This window comes from Macrobrachium nipponense, chromosome 27 (assembly GCF_015104395.2).
Source record: "Macrobrachium nipponense isolate FS-2020 chromosome 27, ASM1510439v2, whole genome shotgun sequence".
Taxonomy (NCBI): domain Eukaryota; kingdom Metazoa; phylum Arthropoda; class Malacostraca; order Decapoda; family Palaemonidae; genus Macrobrachium; species Macrobrachium nipponense.
Genome location: NC_087216.1, coordinates 10931685 through 10947958, shown reverse-complemented (window position 1 = coordinate 10947958; position 16274 = coordinate 10931685). Strand labels below are relative to the sequence as shown.

Sequence of the window (16274 nt, the reverse complement as noted above, 5' to 3'; positions counted from 1 at the left end):
CCAACTCTTGATTAGATCTTCATGGATACTTGACTAATATTTCATACATCAGTGCCAAATTACATCTGAAGAGGGAAGGGGCACTGGATTTTATGATTAATGGGTTTGTAAAATCATTGTTAATAAAACTTCATTAATCATAAAATGGCATGAATTATTGACAAATACATGTTACAAGTAGATTATAGCATATACACCTTCCCCTTCACGCTTAAGCAGGTTCTTCATCTGGAAAATTGTGAGATCTACATGGGGTTGTTGGAGGACTCTTGTGTACATGTAAAGGTTCACAGGGATGCGAGGTAAAGGTTCAGTGCCATAGGTTGGTACTAGGTACAGGGATCGTTGGTTCCTCCAGTATACTCATCTGCTGGGTAGACATACCTCATAGTCCCTTGACCTGGCAGGGCTCATGGCCCTCCCAACAGTGAGAAGTTGGATCTTGGAACCTGACTTCTACCCTGGGCAGAGGACATGCATGTTGATTGTATGACCCCTTTACAAGTTCAGCTCTAGTGGCAGCATGGCTATTGCAATCCTCGGCTTTCTTGAGCCATTCCAGTGAGAGTGAATGAGGATGAGCAGGCACTCAGGAACAAATGGGTGGACATATAGGATTTATGCAGGGGAGCAGCCCATGAAGTTTGGAGTGTTCTGTCATTCCAAGAGGCCATGGTCAAAGTTTTCACAGTTGATGATACTGCAGGGTGCTGTCTTCAGTACAAGATGCTTCACAGCGGCCTTGGCATGGCCACTGGACTGCGGGCAATGCGGAGAAGTAAGGAGATGATGTACTCCCCATCGCTCCATGAAATCCCTGAATTCATAGCTGGTGAATTGAGTGAAGTGGGACACCAACTTCCCTAAAATATCTGCAGAAGATCTTTAATGTTACAGAGGTGGTAGTGTCACTGTAGCATAGGACACCCACAGGACAGCCAGAAAGCCTGTCAGTCACAACCAGGAATGACTTCCCAGTGACATTGAAAATGTCCGCTGACACAGGCTCATAGGGCCTAGTAAGGTGGTTGCCATTTCAAGTTTCCTGCTGGAGGCTGGGTTGTAAAACCTGGCAAGGCTCACAAGTCTGAACTATACTTGCAATGTTGAGTTGATTCCTGGCCAGTAAACAATCTGTAATGCCCGTTGCTTTGTGGCCTCTATTTCTCTGTGACTGTCATGGAGTCTTGATGAGTGCAGCAGTATAGGGCGGCAGGAACTACAATCCTTGCTCCGTAAAGTACACGTTCGTTCACTGTCGACTGAGATGCTATCCTGTAGTTTCTGGTTTCTAGAATGAGAGCAACGAATTATGCAAGTTGTAACAATTTGTAGGAAATCCTGAGAGCATGCAGTCTCGAAGATGACTGTAAAATTTGTCCTCCCTCACTGAAGCATGAAGATCTTGAATAATCTTGTTGGCTTCCTGGAGTGAGGCATTGTCTTCTTGGGCTGCTGCAAAACAGTGGCGATGGTCCTGATGTAATTCCCAGCCTCAACACAGTTGGTTTCATCCTATGGTGTGAGCTAGCTGATGGGGGCACGCAACAGGGTGTTGGATATGCCTAGTTACTTGCCAGTATGCCACATGGCTGTGAACAGATAAGGTGAGATTTTCTCCTTGAAAAGTTGTAATTGGGGATTCTCGACCACATCCAAATTGTAATGGTTGAGAATTGGCACCCATGGGCGATGGTCTGTCATCAACGTATTATTATTATTAATAGGTGTTAGTTTTTCCAGACCTCTGAGTCTCAAGTAGACTCTTCTCGGCTGGTTCTCAGGGATCAATCCTGAGCAAAAAAAAAAAAAAAAAAAAAAACAAAAAAAAACAAAAAAAAAAAAAAAAAAAAAAAAAAAAAAAAAAAAAAAAAATTAGATTTTATTTAAAAAACCCGTCTTTTTTAAAAAATTTATGATTTTTTTAATTAAAAAATCCCTGCTTCCGCAAGAATATTTTTCATTTCTGAACTCCGCAGATAAATAGATCTTTGCGGTGGGGGTCCAATTTGGGCACTCAACAAGCAAATGCTGCACTGTCATGGTCATTTGACATCTGTTACATTTCACTGGGTCAGCATGTGGTGTTGACATCAAGTGACCATGTGAGAATCTTGTGTGTCCTATACGTAGCCTTGCTAGGATCACCTCTTTTGCTCTTTCCTCCTGTGAGGATGTCCTCCATGCATAGACTTCAGTTTTTATATTTTTAAGTTTGTTTGTTGTTGGCACCGAGGCCCATTCTTCTTTCCAATCCTGGTAAATTAATGTTTTAACTGATTTTACCCAGTCTGACACTGGGGCATATGAAATTGTTGGAGGGATAGTGCAGGCTAATTTGGCAGCAGAGTCTGCATATTTCATTTTTCCTTTTATTCCCACGTGTGCTGGGATCCAACATATTTCCATTGATATTCCTGATTGGAGGAGTTGATGATTTTTATTTGAATTTCCTGTACTATTTGTTTCCTGATTTATACTGTCCTATTGCATCTATAGCGCTACGTGAGTCACTGAAAATTACAGAGACACTTGCTTTTGGCCTCAGATATCATATCTAGAGCATCTGTATGGCTGTGACTTCAGCAGTAAATACTGATGATATTGAAGGTAGGCTTTTTTTACTTAACATATTTTTCGAATATGCAGATGCTCCCTACTCCAACATTATTTTGGAGCGTCTGTATATATCATAAATTTGTCGCCTTTTCTTCTAAGTGTTCCAAAGCATGTTGGCGGTACATTTCCGTACTTGTCATTTGTTTTTTGAGTAGGTAAGACAGGGAGGACATATCTTTACTCTATTTAAAATCCATGGTGGTGGCAATTCCATTGGTGGGTGAAAAATTGGATTCATATTATGTATGTTCATTATGTATCTAGCTCTTTTTGGGAAAGAGCTTGTACTATTAACTGCTGTTACTTGATTACAGTTTTGGAAGCAGTAAGTTGCAGGAGACGATCCCGCTTGCATTGAAAGACCTCTTTGTATTGTTATTAAATTACGGTGATGTTTTAAGGGCAAAATACCTGCCTCCACCAAAAGTGAGTTTGTTGGGGACGATCGGAAAGCTCCTGTGCACAATCGCACGCCTTCATGGTGCACTGCATCGAGAGATTTTAATGCAGATTCTGAGGCGGATGAATATATTGGACAGCAGTAATCTATTATGGATAAGACTGTTGCCTTATATATCATTAATAAATGTCTCGCTTTGCTCCCCAATTAGTGTGTGATAACTTTTTAATATGGCAAGGGCTTTGATGCCCTTGGCTTTAATGTATTTGATGTGCTCTTTCCAATTTAAATGTTGATCAAATATTACTCCTAGATACTTGATTTTTGTACAAAATTGTATTTCAGTGCTATAAAGATGCAGTTTGATTGTTTGGTTCTTCATCCACCTTTTGTCTTTGTAGAAGACGATTGCTTTGTTTTATCAGTTGAAAATTTAAATCCAACTGAATTTGCCCAACTACATATATTTGAAATGGCAGTACTAAGAACTCTCTGAGCGTGTCTCAGATTACTACTCGTATAGTAAATGACAAAGTCATCAACATATAAACTGTTTTTTACACCACTTGGTAAATTTATAGTAATGTCATTGATTGCTAAAGCAAACAATGTACAGCTCAAGACACTACCTTGAGGGATTCCTTCTTCCAGTTTATAGGTTACTGAGTAGGAATTTTCTACTCTTACTTGAAAAGTTCTGTTGTTAAGAAGTCTTTAATAAATATTGGTAAGTGGCCTCTTAGTCCCTTGGAGTGGAGTTTTTGCATGATGTTATGTTTCCATGTTGTATCGTATGCTTTTTCTATATAAAAAAATATAGCTACTGTTAATTTCTTTTGTTCAAAGCCTTTTTTGATATGATCTTCTAAATGTGTTAAGGGATCTAGGGTTGATCTGCCAGCTATTGAACCAGATTGTGTTGGTGTTAAAATGGATTCTTTGGTTATTACATACGTTAATCGTGCATTAACCATTTTTTCTAAGATTTTGCATAGGCAACTTGTTAGAGATATCGGTCTATAATTGGATGGGGATTACTTGCATCCTTTCCTGGTTTGTTTATTGGAATAATTATGGCATGTTTCCATTATCAGGAAAGACACGTTTTAGCCAGATACTATTGTAAATTTTAATAAATATGATTTAGCTATAGGAGCTAATTTTTCTATCATTTCAAATGAATATTTTTTATCATATCCTGGTGCAGAGGGATGACAAGAGTTGATGGCATTATCTAGTTCATCCATGTTAAAAATATAGTTATATTCCAGGTCTTCAAGAGTTTCAAAATTGAGTATTATATTTTCTTTTTGTTTTCTGATACTTTGAAAATGTGTATCTAGGCTGGAGTAGCAACCTGATGTTTTCAAAATGTTTCCCAATTATGTTTGATATTTCATAAGTATCATGGTATATTTTTCCATTTAAATGTATTGCACTTCTTGGAGGTCTTATATGTTTTCCATTGATTTTCCTTATCTTTTGCCAGACTCCCTTGTGGATGTGTTTGAAGATATGTTTGAGACATATTCCTTCCATGATGCGATTTTTTCTGCTATATTTACCGTTTTTCTAAATTTGGCTGTATATTTGTTATCTAGTGGTTTAATGTGGTTTAATTGTTATGTTGTTTTTGTTTATAAAACTATTTTGTTTAAATTATTTTTATACTATAGGGTCATTTTGTTGAGTGATTTAAGGCGAGTTTGAGTCTGTTTAGATTGCGACTCAATATATGTTTTATTTTACTTAATGTTGTTAATGTTGGATTCCACCATGGGACAGGGGATTTTGTGGAATGTGTTTTGGTTTTGGAATACTTTTATCTGCAGCATTTATTATGAAGTTTGAGAAGGATTCACATGTAGTATTGTGATCTTCATTATGTGGGAATGGTGGTATGTTTCGTGTGTATAGGAAATATTTATCCCAGTTAGCTTTTTGGACTATTATATCTTGTAGGTGGCAATATTTTGACATTACTTAAGTAGTTCAGAATGATTGGGAAATGGTCACTTGTGTATGAATCGTCTAGGACGTTCCATTCAAATTTCTCCGCTACATCATTTGAACATAATGAAATGTCAATTGAAGAAAAGGTTAGGTGTGTATTTGAAAAATATGTTGAACTTCACTTTCATTGAGACAATACAGGTTGTGTTTCATTATAGTATTCTCTATGTTGATTCCGGATGTGTCAGTGGGGTTATTAATATCCCATAAGTGGAGTTATGTGCATTAAAATCTCCTACTATAAGTAGTGGTTCCTGTATACTTTTGCTAATAAGTTCAGAAAAATCACTGAAAATTTGCATTGAAATTTGGTTGGTTATATAAATTACAAATAGTAATTTTACTTTTATCAGGCATATACAGTTTAATTGATGTTATTTGGTATGGCATAGATGGTATGTCACAGGTTCATATGTAATGCTATTATGACGTATATGGCTGTGCCTAATTTTCCACCGTCAGTTGGTGAATAACAGGCAATTTTATAGTGTTGGATATTTGTAGGGTTACTTCCTATATGTTGTAGACATATGCACATTGGGTGTGGTCTCGTATGATTCTTTGTAATTCACCCAGACGTAGTCGGGTTAAGAGACCATTTATATTCCATTGAATGATTTTATATTCCATTATTGGGAGGAATTGGTGTTAAATTCTGTAAATTGATTGCTGATTTTACTTTATCGTAGTAGTATGCATTTGAATTTATTTGTGGTTTTTTAATCGTTGTATTTGTATGTTGGTTATTAGATTCTGCAGTTGTTTGTTTTTCATAGTTGAATATAATAAGTCTATTTTTGATTTTATAATTTCCTTTTTGTATTTTAAGGATTCAGAACATAATTCGTTCTCATGTTGGTGTGTTAAACAGGGCACCTCCTTAATTTGGTAAAATTGTCAATACAATTTCGTACTGTGTCCTCTGTCTTGGTAGTTAGTTGGTTATATGTACTTACAAAGCATTCATTACAACCACAAGATGAAGCATGTTTGGTAATGTTAATTATTGGTTCAGAAGTTTTTGGTCTAGCTTTAGAAATTTCTGGTTTTGTAATTCTATTGTTCCTTTTCTGTAGTGATAAGGACTGTTGGTTTGAGGGGTTATTTGTTTTGTTGTTGTTAATGGGATATTTCGGTCTTGTGGATGGTTGGGGGTGATAGTTATATTTGGTTTGGTTTAATGGTAGATTTTCAATTAGTATTATTTGATGGAACTTGTAAAGAGTGATCTTTACTGTCCAGATGTTGGCTGTTTGATTGAGATTGAGGGTAATTGTGTATTTCCACTTGTGATGAGGTTAGTTTAATATCCTTTTTAAAATGTTCTCCTGGTGTAGTTGGAGTCTCTCTGGATTGATTGTAATTTTCAATATTTACCTTTTTCCCTAGGTGGGGTTCTTTTCTAGAATTCTTTTCTTTTTGCCAGTTCGATTATCATCATTATTTAATTCTTCTTCTATTGGAAGTTCTTTTCCATGGATAACTGAATCATCTATGTTAGTGGTGGTATTGGTTGTTGTAATATCACTTTTATTTTGTGTTTCAGTATTATTGGTATGAAATCCAGTTTCCCTGTTTATACTATCTTGTTTGTCATTGTGCTGTTTGATGTCTTGATTTTTAGTCACATTTGAAAAGGTGGGGGTTTTGGATGGATTGTTAACGCCTCTTACTTTAGCTCAAGTCTGGCTTCCATGACTGACATTCCTGTCCTATTTATTAACAACTGAAGTTCTGTGTTATATTGGTAAAATGAACACTCCTTAGATTTTTGCGTGATGGGCTAGTCCACAATTAATACATTTTGATTGATTACAGTTCCAATTAGTGGTATGGTCATCTGATGCACAGACTGCACATATAGCTTTATTACGGCATCTTTTGTATGTGTGTCATACCTTGAGCACTGTGTACATTGTAATGGTTTAGGAACAAAAGGACGAATTCTCTATTTTGTCCTAGAATTTTTATTTTAAATGGTAAGTCTTGGCCTGTAAATTTTATTTTGGCAATGTTGATATTTTTACTTTTATCTTTCCTACTTGAAATAGAGTATATTTCTAAATCGTGGATATTGTTATATCTCAATTTAGGGGAGTCTAGCAATAGTTGTTTTGAAGGAAGCTCCTGCTCGCTATTGGGTAGGATGACTGTACCCTGTACATAATTCAATGTTTCGTGGCTTGTAATTATTACCTTTATATTATTTATTCTGTTATAATTAAAAAGGCAGTGGACTGCTTTTTATTGGTTACTTGGATAAGCCATTCATTGTCCTTGATGTGTCTGATTCCATGTCTTGTGTTGGATATATGTTAAGTAATTTGTTTTCTAGCATCGCTGCTGCAGCTGAGATTTTGTTGTCAGCTTTGAGGACTAGAAATCTTGACCAATTATCTGGTCCAAAGAGGTCATCAAAATGTACCAATGTGGGATTTAAGTCGGTAATTTTGTTTCTTTTGGTGGGATCCTTGTTTTTATGTATGTTGCTGTACTATTATGATTTTTATATTTTTCTGTATTGCTGGGAGGATTATTTGTCTCTAATTCAGAATTATTGTTCATCATATATGGTTCCATTGTTACGATATTGGAGTTTACCAATTTATGTTTGTTTGTTTCTTTTTTATTATGCACTCTATTTGGTTTTCTGGTTCTGCTGCTTTACTTGGAACAGGGTGTTCCTTTGTATCTTTTATAGTACTTTCACTACTTGTGGCAGTACCTAGGAAATTCGGGAGTGACGTGCCAATGGTCATCAACTCGTGCCGTAGTTTTTCCATCATGGGGCCCAGGGGTACTCAAATCATTTATTTCACAGTTTCATAAATTTTGAGTTTTTACAAAAAAAAAAAAAAAAAAAAAAAAAAAAATTAAAAAAAATTCTTGGAAAAGATATCATTGGCCCTTCGCGAAGTTAAATCTTCTGCCAAAGGCACAAGTGAGAAAGGACTCCCAAATGTCCGCATCCCTACCCTACCCCAAAAGGGGATGGCATAACATGATTAGTATGGCCCAAGTGTAAGCAGAACCCGCTTGCTAGGACTAAGAGTATTATGTTAATACAATTATCCCCATCCTAATCACATTATGGGCAAACTGGATAGATGCCGAGAGTTCTATTCCTAGAACCAGGCCCCCCCTGGTCCGTGGTCCAGCTCCACAGAATAGTTCCGCCTGAAAAACAGGTCCGAACATTGTCGGGTAGATGATGGATCTACCACAGTTCTCACTATTTAGCTTCGGATTTAACTCCACGTTAAGCCATGATATGTTTTCTCATTTATTTGCTTTTAAAAATTTTGGCAAAAAAATGGAAAAGTCCACATAAGTTTACTCGAAAATATATAATGTCATATGGGACTCTTGGGTTCGAACCTGGGAAGAGATTCCTGAGGTTCGAGAGCCCCCTCACCACGTCAAGGTGGTCCCAAAATGAGGGGGTGTCATCAACGTAAAATATTGGTGAGGTCTTTATAGGGTATAATTTGCCTTTGGACAACTAACTGGCATAGTGTGTTTTGGCATCTGCAAGGAAACAAGAGCCACACTATACTAAGCGGAGTCTTTCATTGCTGTGGTCCTGTAGAAGGGCATATCCTAGATCATTGAGTTGACAAGCATCAGTTTGTAGGATAACTGGGAGGGCTGAATCAAAGGAGCCAGGCAAGGACTGGTTGTTTCTTGGGGCTCATAAGGGGTCTGATAAGCTAATTGGTTCATTTGTCCTAAGAATGACCAAAGATCTGTAAAATTCATTGATGTAGGGAAGTCCTTGATTACTGTTACTTTGTCAGGGCCAACTGAAAAGCTTACTTTGGAGATCCGTAATCCACAGAAGAAGATAACACTGGAGCAGCGACCACAAACGTGTCCTGGTTAAGTGTGATACCAAACTTGCAGCATCTTTGTCAAAATCTCCTAGATTCGTTATAGGAGCTGGAGAATTCCTCGTTGAACAGCAGGATGTCATCGACTACCTTAACACAATTCTGGACACCTTGCAGAGCCTTGTCTCCTCGAAGCAATATGTGCCTCCTGAGGCCACAAATCCCACTGGACCTCTGCAATGCTGGAATTGGCCATAGTGTGTTATGATCCTGGTTAACTTTTGATCCTCCACTGCAAGTTATATTTGCCAGTACCACCCGTACAGGGCATCTGCAGTAGTGAAGAACTTGGCCTTCAAATCAATGTTGCAACACCAGACAACAGTGAGGGTGACGGGTAGTCTGGATGTTTTACTTGGCTGTTGAGGTTCTTTACGTCAGTGGTGAGTCCTTGGGGCTATTACGACAGACTGATAACACCAGTCTGAGGGTTCGTACCAGCAGGCTTAATGATGCTGAGATCTACCATGAACTCGAGCACTGCCTAGATTTGCTCCCTGAAGGCATATGGTATCTGACAAGGTGCATTGGCAGCAAAAGGTACGTAATCTTCCTTAACATGGATTTGCATAGGGGGTCCTTCCATCAGCTTGAGTGGGGCTTTCTTCAGTTCTTCCTTGGAGAACAACACGTCCTTAAACTCGCGTAAATAAAAAAAAAGTGATGTGGTGGCATGAATAGGCAGCTTTGAATACCTTTGACATGGGTTAACATCCAGAATAGTTTTGGGAAACTCTGGCAGAATAATGACCAACTCTTTACAATGGCTATATGACAGCAGTAGTGTTCGGACACCTTCGTGAACTTGGATTCTCGCTTAACAGGATCTCTCAGCTAAGGTGAGAGTGGCTATGAAGAATCCTAAGGCAGGTGTCACTGTAGAGTCATCTGCAGTGGCGGCACTGGACCATTCTAATGGAGCACCTCCGTGCACTGGCCCAATGTCCCTTTGTAGGCACAGTTGGTGCAAGCGCTGTCTGCTACTGGACATGTCTGTGGATCCATGCGTGTGGTTGCACGACTGGCATGAAGCACTATGATGGTGTGGTAGGGGTGGCACCCTTTCCATGTTTCTTCTGCTTTAGTTAGTGAGGGCACACAGCTGACATGGCAAAGCATGAATTGCAGAAGTGGCCTCACAGGTGCAACACTTGTTAATATCTCTTAGAGATGTATTGGTGTTGGTGCCAGTGTCGAGGGCTATGAGTTTCTCAGTCAGTTTTTCATCCCTGAATCCCATGAGGATGATCATCTTCATCTGGGTTTGCGCAAACTGAAGATCTAACGGGATATGTATATGTCTACTTCCTCTGCAGTATTCTCGAGTCTTACATATGTAAGTCTAAAAAAATACTTACTCTCTTAACTCATTGAGAAGGCTCTTGATGTGTTCTTGAAGGGCATCCAAAACTTCGTAAGATACTTAATCTGGTGTCTGGGGGGGTATTCTGTGGTATGCTTGAAGATCCTTGTGCCTCCAGGGCAAGACACATCCTCATCTGGATTAATTGTTTTTCTCTGACTAACTTGGAGAGCTCTACCATGAGTGAATAATCGTCCCATCGATGTTTCCATTCGTAAAAAAATTTAGAAGTTGCTTCTGGGCGATTGTTTTCTGTAAAGGGGTGCTGACGAGGGTCACTGCACCCTCTGGTGGAGAGGTAGGAGCTGCAGGTGTCGAAGGAGGCACACTGGGGCTTCCTGTAGTTGCTTGCTATATGAGGGGACTAGCATTTGCTGAAAGCCATTGTAGCAGTCTGCTTCCTGTTACCTGCAAATTTCATCTCCCTCTCTCTATTGTTGGACCCTTAATTCTTCCTGGTTTCTTCATCTCACTCTTTTCTGTCTCCTTTCTTCTTCTTGTCTGATCCTGGCATGATCCTCCATTCATGATTTCTCCAAGTATTGTATGAGCAAAAGGAAATTGGCTGATTGTAGTATCGTCATCTGGGGATGGAGAGCAGTGGGGACTGTGGACAGTAGACAGGATCTTTTGAATGCCAGGCTGGTGGGGTGTTATCACGTTAGTCCTGAGAATGTGGAATAATTTTCTGTACCAGAATTGAGTTGTACAGTAATGATCCTCTAAGGGTGCTCGTAAACAGGGTACAGGGTCCATTTATGCTGAAGCATTCCATTTGACCTTCCCAACAGAGAAATGATGCAGTGTTAGCAGGAAACAGTATAACTGGACACGGTAGCTTGAGTCCTCTTACGGGAGAGTACACATGCCAAATCTGCAAAGAGCAGCCTTGGAAACTACATAACTTTCAGTTTAAGAGCTTGGTAGAAAAACAGTGTTCAGGACTGAAATTCTGTGTGTGCTGGACTCCCTGTGGATGTTTGAAGAAACCCCTGAAATTCTTTGCTTTCCACTTATTATGTAGCATTTGGTCAGGAAGTCTTTTGTTGTGGTGGTCTGTGCAAGGTCTCATCTTATGCTGTTGATGACTGATAGAAACCCTTCTAGGCCATATTCTGCCACATAAGCATCTTGCAGGTGCAATGAAAGTCTCAGAAACAAAGTCCATGACAACTAAGAAGGAAGAATCAGCCTCCATTATCCTGCTGCCTTTTCATCATCCCTACCCTAGAGAATGTGTCATAAAGAGCCAGGAGTGGAAGGTCTCCAGGCCCTTTGGGGAATGCAACAGTAAATCTACAGAGGTCAATATTTACCAAGTACCTGTATATACTACAGCTTCAAACGAATCAACTACTGCATGTGTAAAATAATGGATTAGCAATAAACTTTTCCGATAATGGGAAGTATTACAGACAAGGAACAATGGTGTGCAAAGGAAGAATAACCACTTTTCAGTCACAGTGGAAAGTTTCCTTAACACTCGAAACTACAGTACCTTCTGGATGTAACAGTATAGCACTAGAGCAACCTAGGAATTGACAATCCTGATGTATGGCACTGGAGCAACCAAAGAATTGACAATGTAATTAATGTAGTGATAGAGATACAATGCCTTCACTAATCTATGGGCATATGTGTAAAGAAAAAGATAGAAAAAAAACATTTTGGGGATAAAAGCAATGTATGTGATGAGATAAAATTTTTCCATTAATTTATGGGAATATTGTGCGTAAAGGGGAAAAAAATTAATTACAATTTTTTCACTAATCTATGGGAATATTGTATAAAGGAAACAGAGAAAAACTTATTTTGCGGATAATGGGCAAATTGTGTGTAAAGAAAAAAAACTTAGAGAGAGAGAGAGAGAGAGAGAGAGAGAGAGAGAGAGAGAGAGAGAGAGAGAGAGAGAGAGAGAGAGAGAGAGAGATTCTCCCATTACACTAGGATAAATAGCTACAATATCCAATTGGAAGGATAGTGCATAAGACACATTTACCATAACATCATTCTTTATGGAAGTATTTTTGGTCATTTTACAAATTATGATAATAAATAATCACTTTTCTATTTGTTTATTGTTACGAGAACAACCATGATATGTTGTAGCCTATCATAGAGTTTCAAAGGTTTAAAACAGTTGCTAAAACTAAATACGTATAACCTAACCAGACTGTATAGCACTAAAATCTAAACTCAAATCTTAAAGGAAAGTATACAGGGAAGTACATTATAGGACAATTTAGGAATTATACAGAGCACCTTACAGTGAAGTACATATTAAAACAATCTGGGAATTATGCAGACCCAAATAGTAAGAGTACATTAAAACTTGAAAGTAGACTGCATGTTGTTAACGTAAACATTTTGTTTACTAACATCCAGTAATATATATTACACCATCAGTGTAATATATATTATTATCTCTTATTAACATTTGAAATACACAATAGTGATTTTGGTCAAAATTTAGATCAAGTTGATGAAATGCTGTGTCTCCAGTAGCAAAATTTCTTTACACAATATTCCTATGTTCAGCTAAAAAATAAAACTTAATGCCTAACATTATATATCCTAATGGAAATATATTACACTGCTATGCTTAATGTAATATTTAAGCTACTGGAGATGTGTAGATGTAGTTAGTTTTTTTAATAAGGAATGGGAATTTTGACCAAACTGCTGTACAACTGCGATTGCCAGACTAATAAATGCTGTACCAATGGATTTTTGTACTGTAGAAACTGGAGGTACTTTCAGGATAAAGTTCATTTAAATCAAATTTAAATTAAGAAGATTCCAAAAACCAAGGCAAAGCAAAGCCAGGGAGCTAATCAATGTAGCACTGACAAAATAGACAAAAAAATTAGGAGGTATCTACGTACTTATAGGTCAAATGCATGCATGGCTGAACAGCCAGTTTTAGTTGTACAGCTTCTGTTCTGTATACAAGACAAGAATATATGGTGCCTACCTCAGTGAATTGAAGGAAGGAAAGTTGCCAGAACACAAAGTAAAATGAATGCCATGAAGCAATATTGAGAATTACAGAGAAACAGTACCAGTGCTGCAGTTAGCAACTGTGCTGAGCATGATGATGATGTACCAAGCCATAGTATGAAAATGAAAACTGCATTTTTCACATATATTCATTTATAAACCAATTTTATCACACTTCCCTCCTCTGTGAAATCCCTCCTCACCAACTTGATTTTCAGAGTGGAATTCCACCCTAATTTGTTCTCAACATTTCAGGTTGCAACAGTGGGTTGGTTGGAAATGACTCTACTAATGTTGTATCTGCAGGTACACAAACAAGTGAAGGAGCAAGAGATTATAGTTACCAAGCTCGCCTTATGACGGTTGATGAACATTGTTACGAATGTAAAGTGAGGTATCGTGATCCAAAACCCAAAGATTTGGTTATGTATCTACATGCTCTTAAATATTGTGTAAGTATACTCTTTGTTTGTATATAGAAAGTTACTGCTTGCAGAAAATCTGATAACTGAAGTCTTTTCCTCACCTAAGTTAGTTATCTTCTTGGTTCCTTTGGACATAGACAGGATTACTAGGAAACTTAAGAATGGATTTCTAATATTATTTTCAAGGTTCCCTTTAATTTATTGAACACTTGGCTACATTCTGGTTTTGCCTCTGTGCTTCACTTCATGGTTTTGCTACTATATGTATATAACATGAAAATTATAATTTCCTTTATTAGTTAAAAACAAAAAGTTATACAGAGTACATAATTGGGTAACCATACTAACTGCCTTGGCAGAGGTAGTTATTCTGGGTGCCTTTTGTTGTATATCCATGAGATAACTGTAATTTGTCATAATCTTCTTTAAAAAAATCTAAAAACCAAAGATAATTTTTTTTCTGAACTATTTAGAAAAAAAACAGGGTATTTCCTTGTTAATCTTATATTCTGCCAAACAATAACAGTTTACTTACCTTTAAAGCTTCACATACCCTGTTTTTTTATAGAGTATATGTAATCATGTATGCTTTGCTTTCAGTCCTGGTTGGCAGTTTTGAACAAAGTTGCCTGAATGGGCTTAAATGAACATGAGGGAGCCAGAGATGAACAATGAAGTCTGGTTGAAACAAAGGAAAAAAATAATTGTACATAATCTAAACATTATTTCAATGATGAACACTGTCAGAATTTTGCAAAGGCACATAATTTATAACATTTCAAAAAGTGTTTGTTGCAGCGTGATGTTTTGAGTGTGAGAAAATGCAGCTGCAAGTTTGGGATAGTAAAGAATACCTCAAAAACTTGGAAAAGAAATCACCTGTGGACCAACTGAACAATGATCTGTATTGAGTACAATTTGAAACCACTTCATTGTGCATTGTCCTTTGTTAAGAAACCCAGATCATAAACTGTATTGGCCATTCCGAGAAGTATCTAAATAAACTGGTGTGGCAGTATTAGAGTGGTTGTTATATGGTAGTGTGACATTATTTTGAAAAAAAGGAAAAAGAAAATAAAATGTTAATTCACTGTTGTTAAATAAAAATATTAAAGGAGTTGAACTGCTGTTTTGGTATTAATATACATTCAGTGAAAGTGATGTTAATACTGTACCATAAATGCTATTATATGAGAATTTTTTAAGGTTATTAAACTTTTAAAGACAGTATAGTATACAGCATAGATTGCCTGGGATAAGCCATGACCAGATATGTAAAAATATAGGACTTGAATGTTTGCAAAACACTCTCTGTCTCCATGGCTTAGACCAAATTTTCCACACCCCTCAGTGTCATTGTCATGATGTTACTTTCATCCTTCATAGAATCATTTGTAGTATTTGAACATGAATTTTCAATATTACATTTAATGAAACTACATTCTGTAACTTTTCATACATTGACTGAGAGGGAAGGAATCATGACTAGTTGATAAGAAGAGTTATTTAGAAGGTAAAGTACTTTATTTATCCATGTTGACTTATGTTATTGCAGCCAGTATACAAATATGTACAAGCATTACACTTCTGTGGAGAGAAAGCAATGGTGGTGTTGTGTGCTGTGTAGAAAGGCTGTCCCCTTGGTCAAATGGGATTCTGTGGTTCTCTTACACATCACACAGCAGCACTGACATCGCATGCATGGTGTCAGGTATATTGCCATCTTTGTTAGACATCCCCACCCCCTTTTCCCAACATACTGACTGCTCGTGATTGTAATGTGCCGTCAAGGAATCCTGCAAGCAGGGGTTTGTAGTGAAACTAGTAGAGTTTACGTGCTTGGCACTTTGTTAACAGCCACATGTTAAAAGAATTAAAGGAAATTTACATTTAGCATTAAATTTAAATATCATTGGAATCACTTTTCTTTATTCTATATATTTGACAGTCTTTGACTGTTCAGTTAATTGTAGAACAAAGAAATTGACAATTGGACAAATTAAAAGAAAAGTGGGCTTCTCCTGATTAACAATGCATGCATGGCTCGGATGCCTTCTATGCTTAGTAAAATCATAGAGGTCTGTTGTACAAATTGTATTATCTAGGTTAAGATTACATTAAATGTAAAATTCAATTTTCATGTAAATACAAGTGATCTTGTATATTCGCCATACATTGTAGATATCTGTTGAGCGGGTAGGGCCATAGTTTCTTTCTTCTAAAATATTAAAACCTTCTGTTAGAAACATTAGGTAGCTCTTTTTAAGATAAGTCTGCGTTATAGGTGATATTTACTGCTTTTAAAGACTTTCAATACACTACTACTACTAGGTATTGACTAGTTGTGTGGCATTGATTTTAGAATAGTTTCTTTATAGGATTTTGTTTTATGCACAATACTGTACCAAATTAGTAGGTACGTATGTAATTTTCAGTACAGTACAGTATTTGAAGATTTTTGTGATACAGATGAAATCTGCATAAAATCCAACACCATTGTTACAGACAGTGAGACTCATTCCCATTCAAGTTAACTTTCAACATTTTGTCCGTTGAAAGGTTAG

The 16274-nt window shown here is 37.2% G+C and overlaps 1 protein-coding gene across 1 annotated transcript in view; it reads left to right on the top strand.

The window, feature by feature from the left end:
- Positions 1 to 13779, top strand: part of LOC135200503 (pseudouridylate synthase RPUSD2-like) — a 258696-nt gene extending 244917 nt beyond the window's left edge. Inside the window, exon 11 of the mRNA XM_064229153.1 lies at positions 13541 to 13779. Within this exon, the coding sequence (XP_064085223.1) occupies positions 13541 to 13764 (224 nt within the window). The 3' untranslated portion in view covers positions 13765 to 13779. The remainder of the gene's footprint in view (positions 1 to 13540) is intronic.
- Positions 13780 to 16274: the final 2495 nt, after the last annotated feature.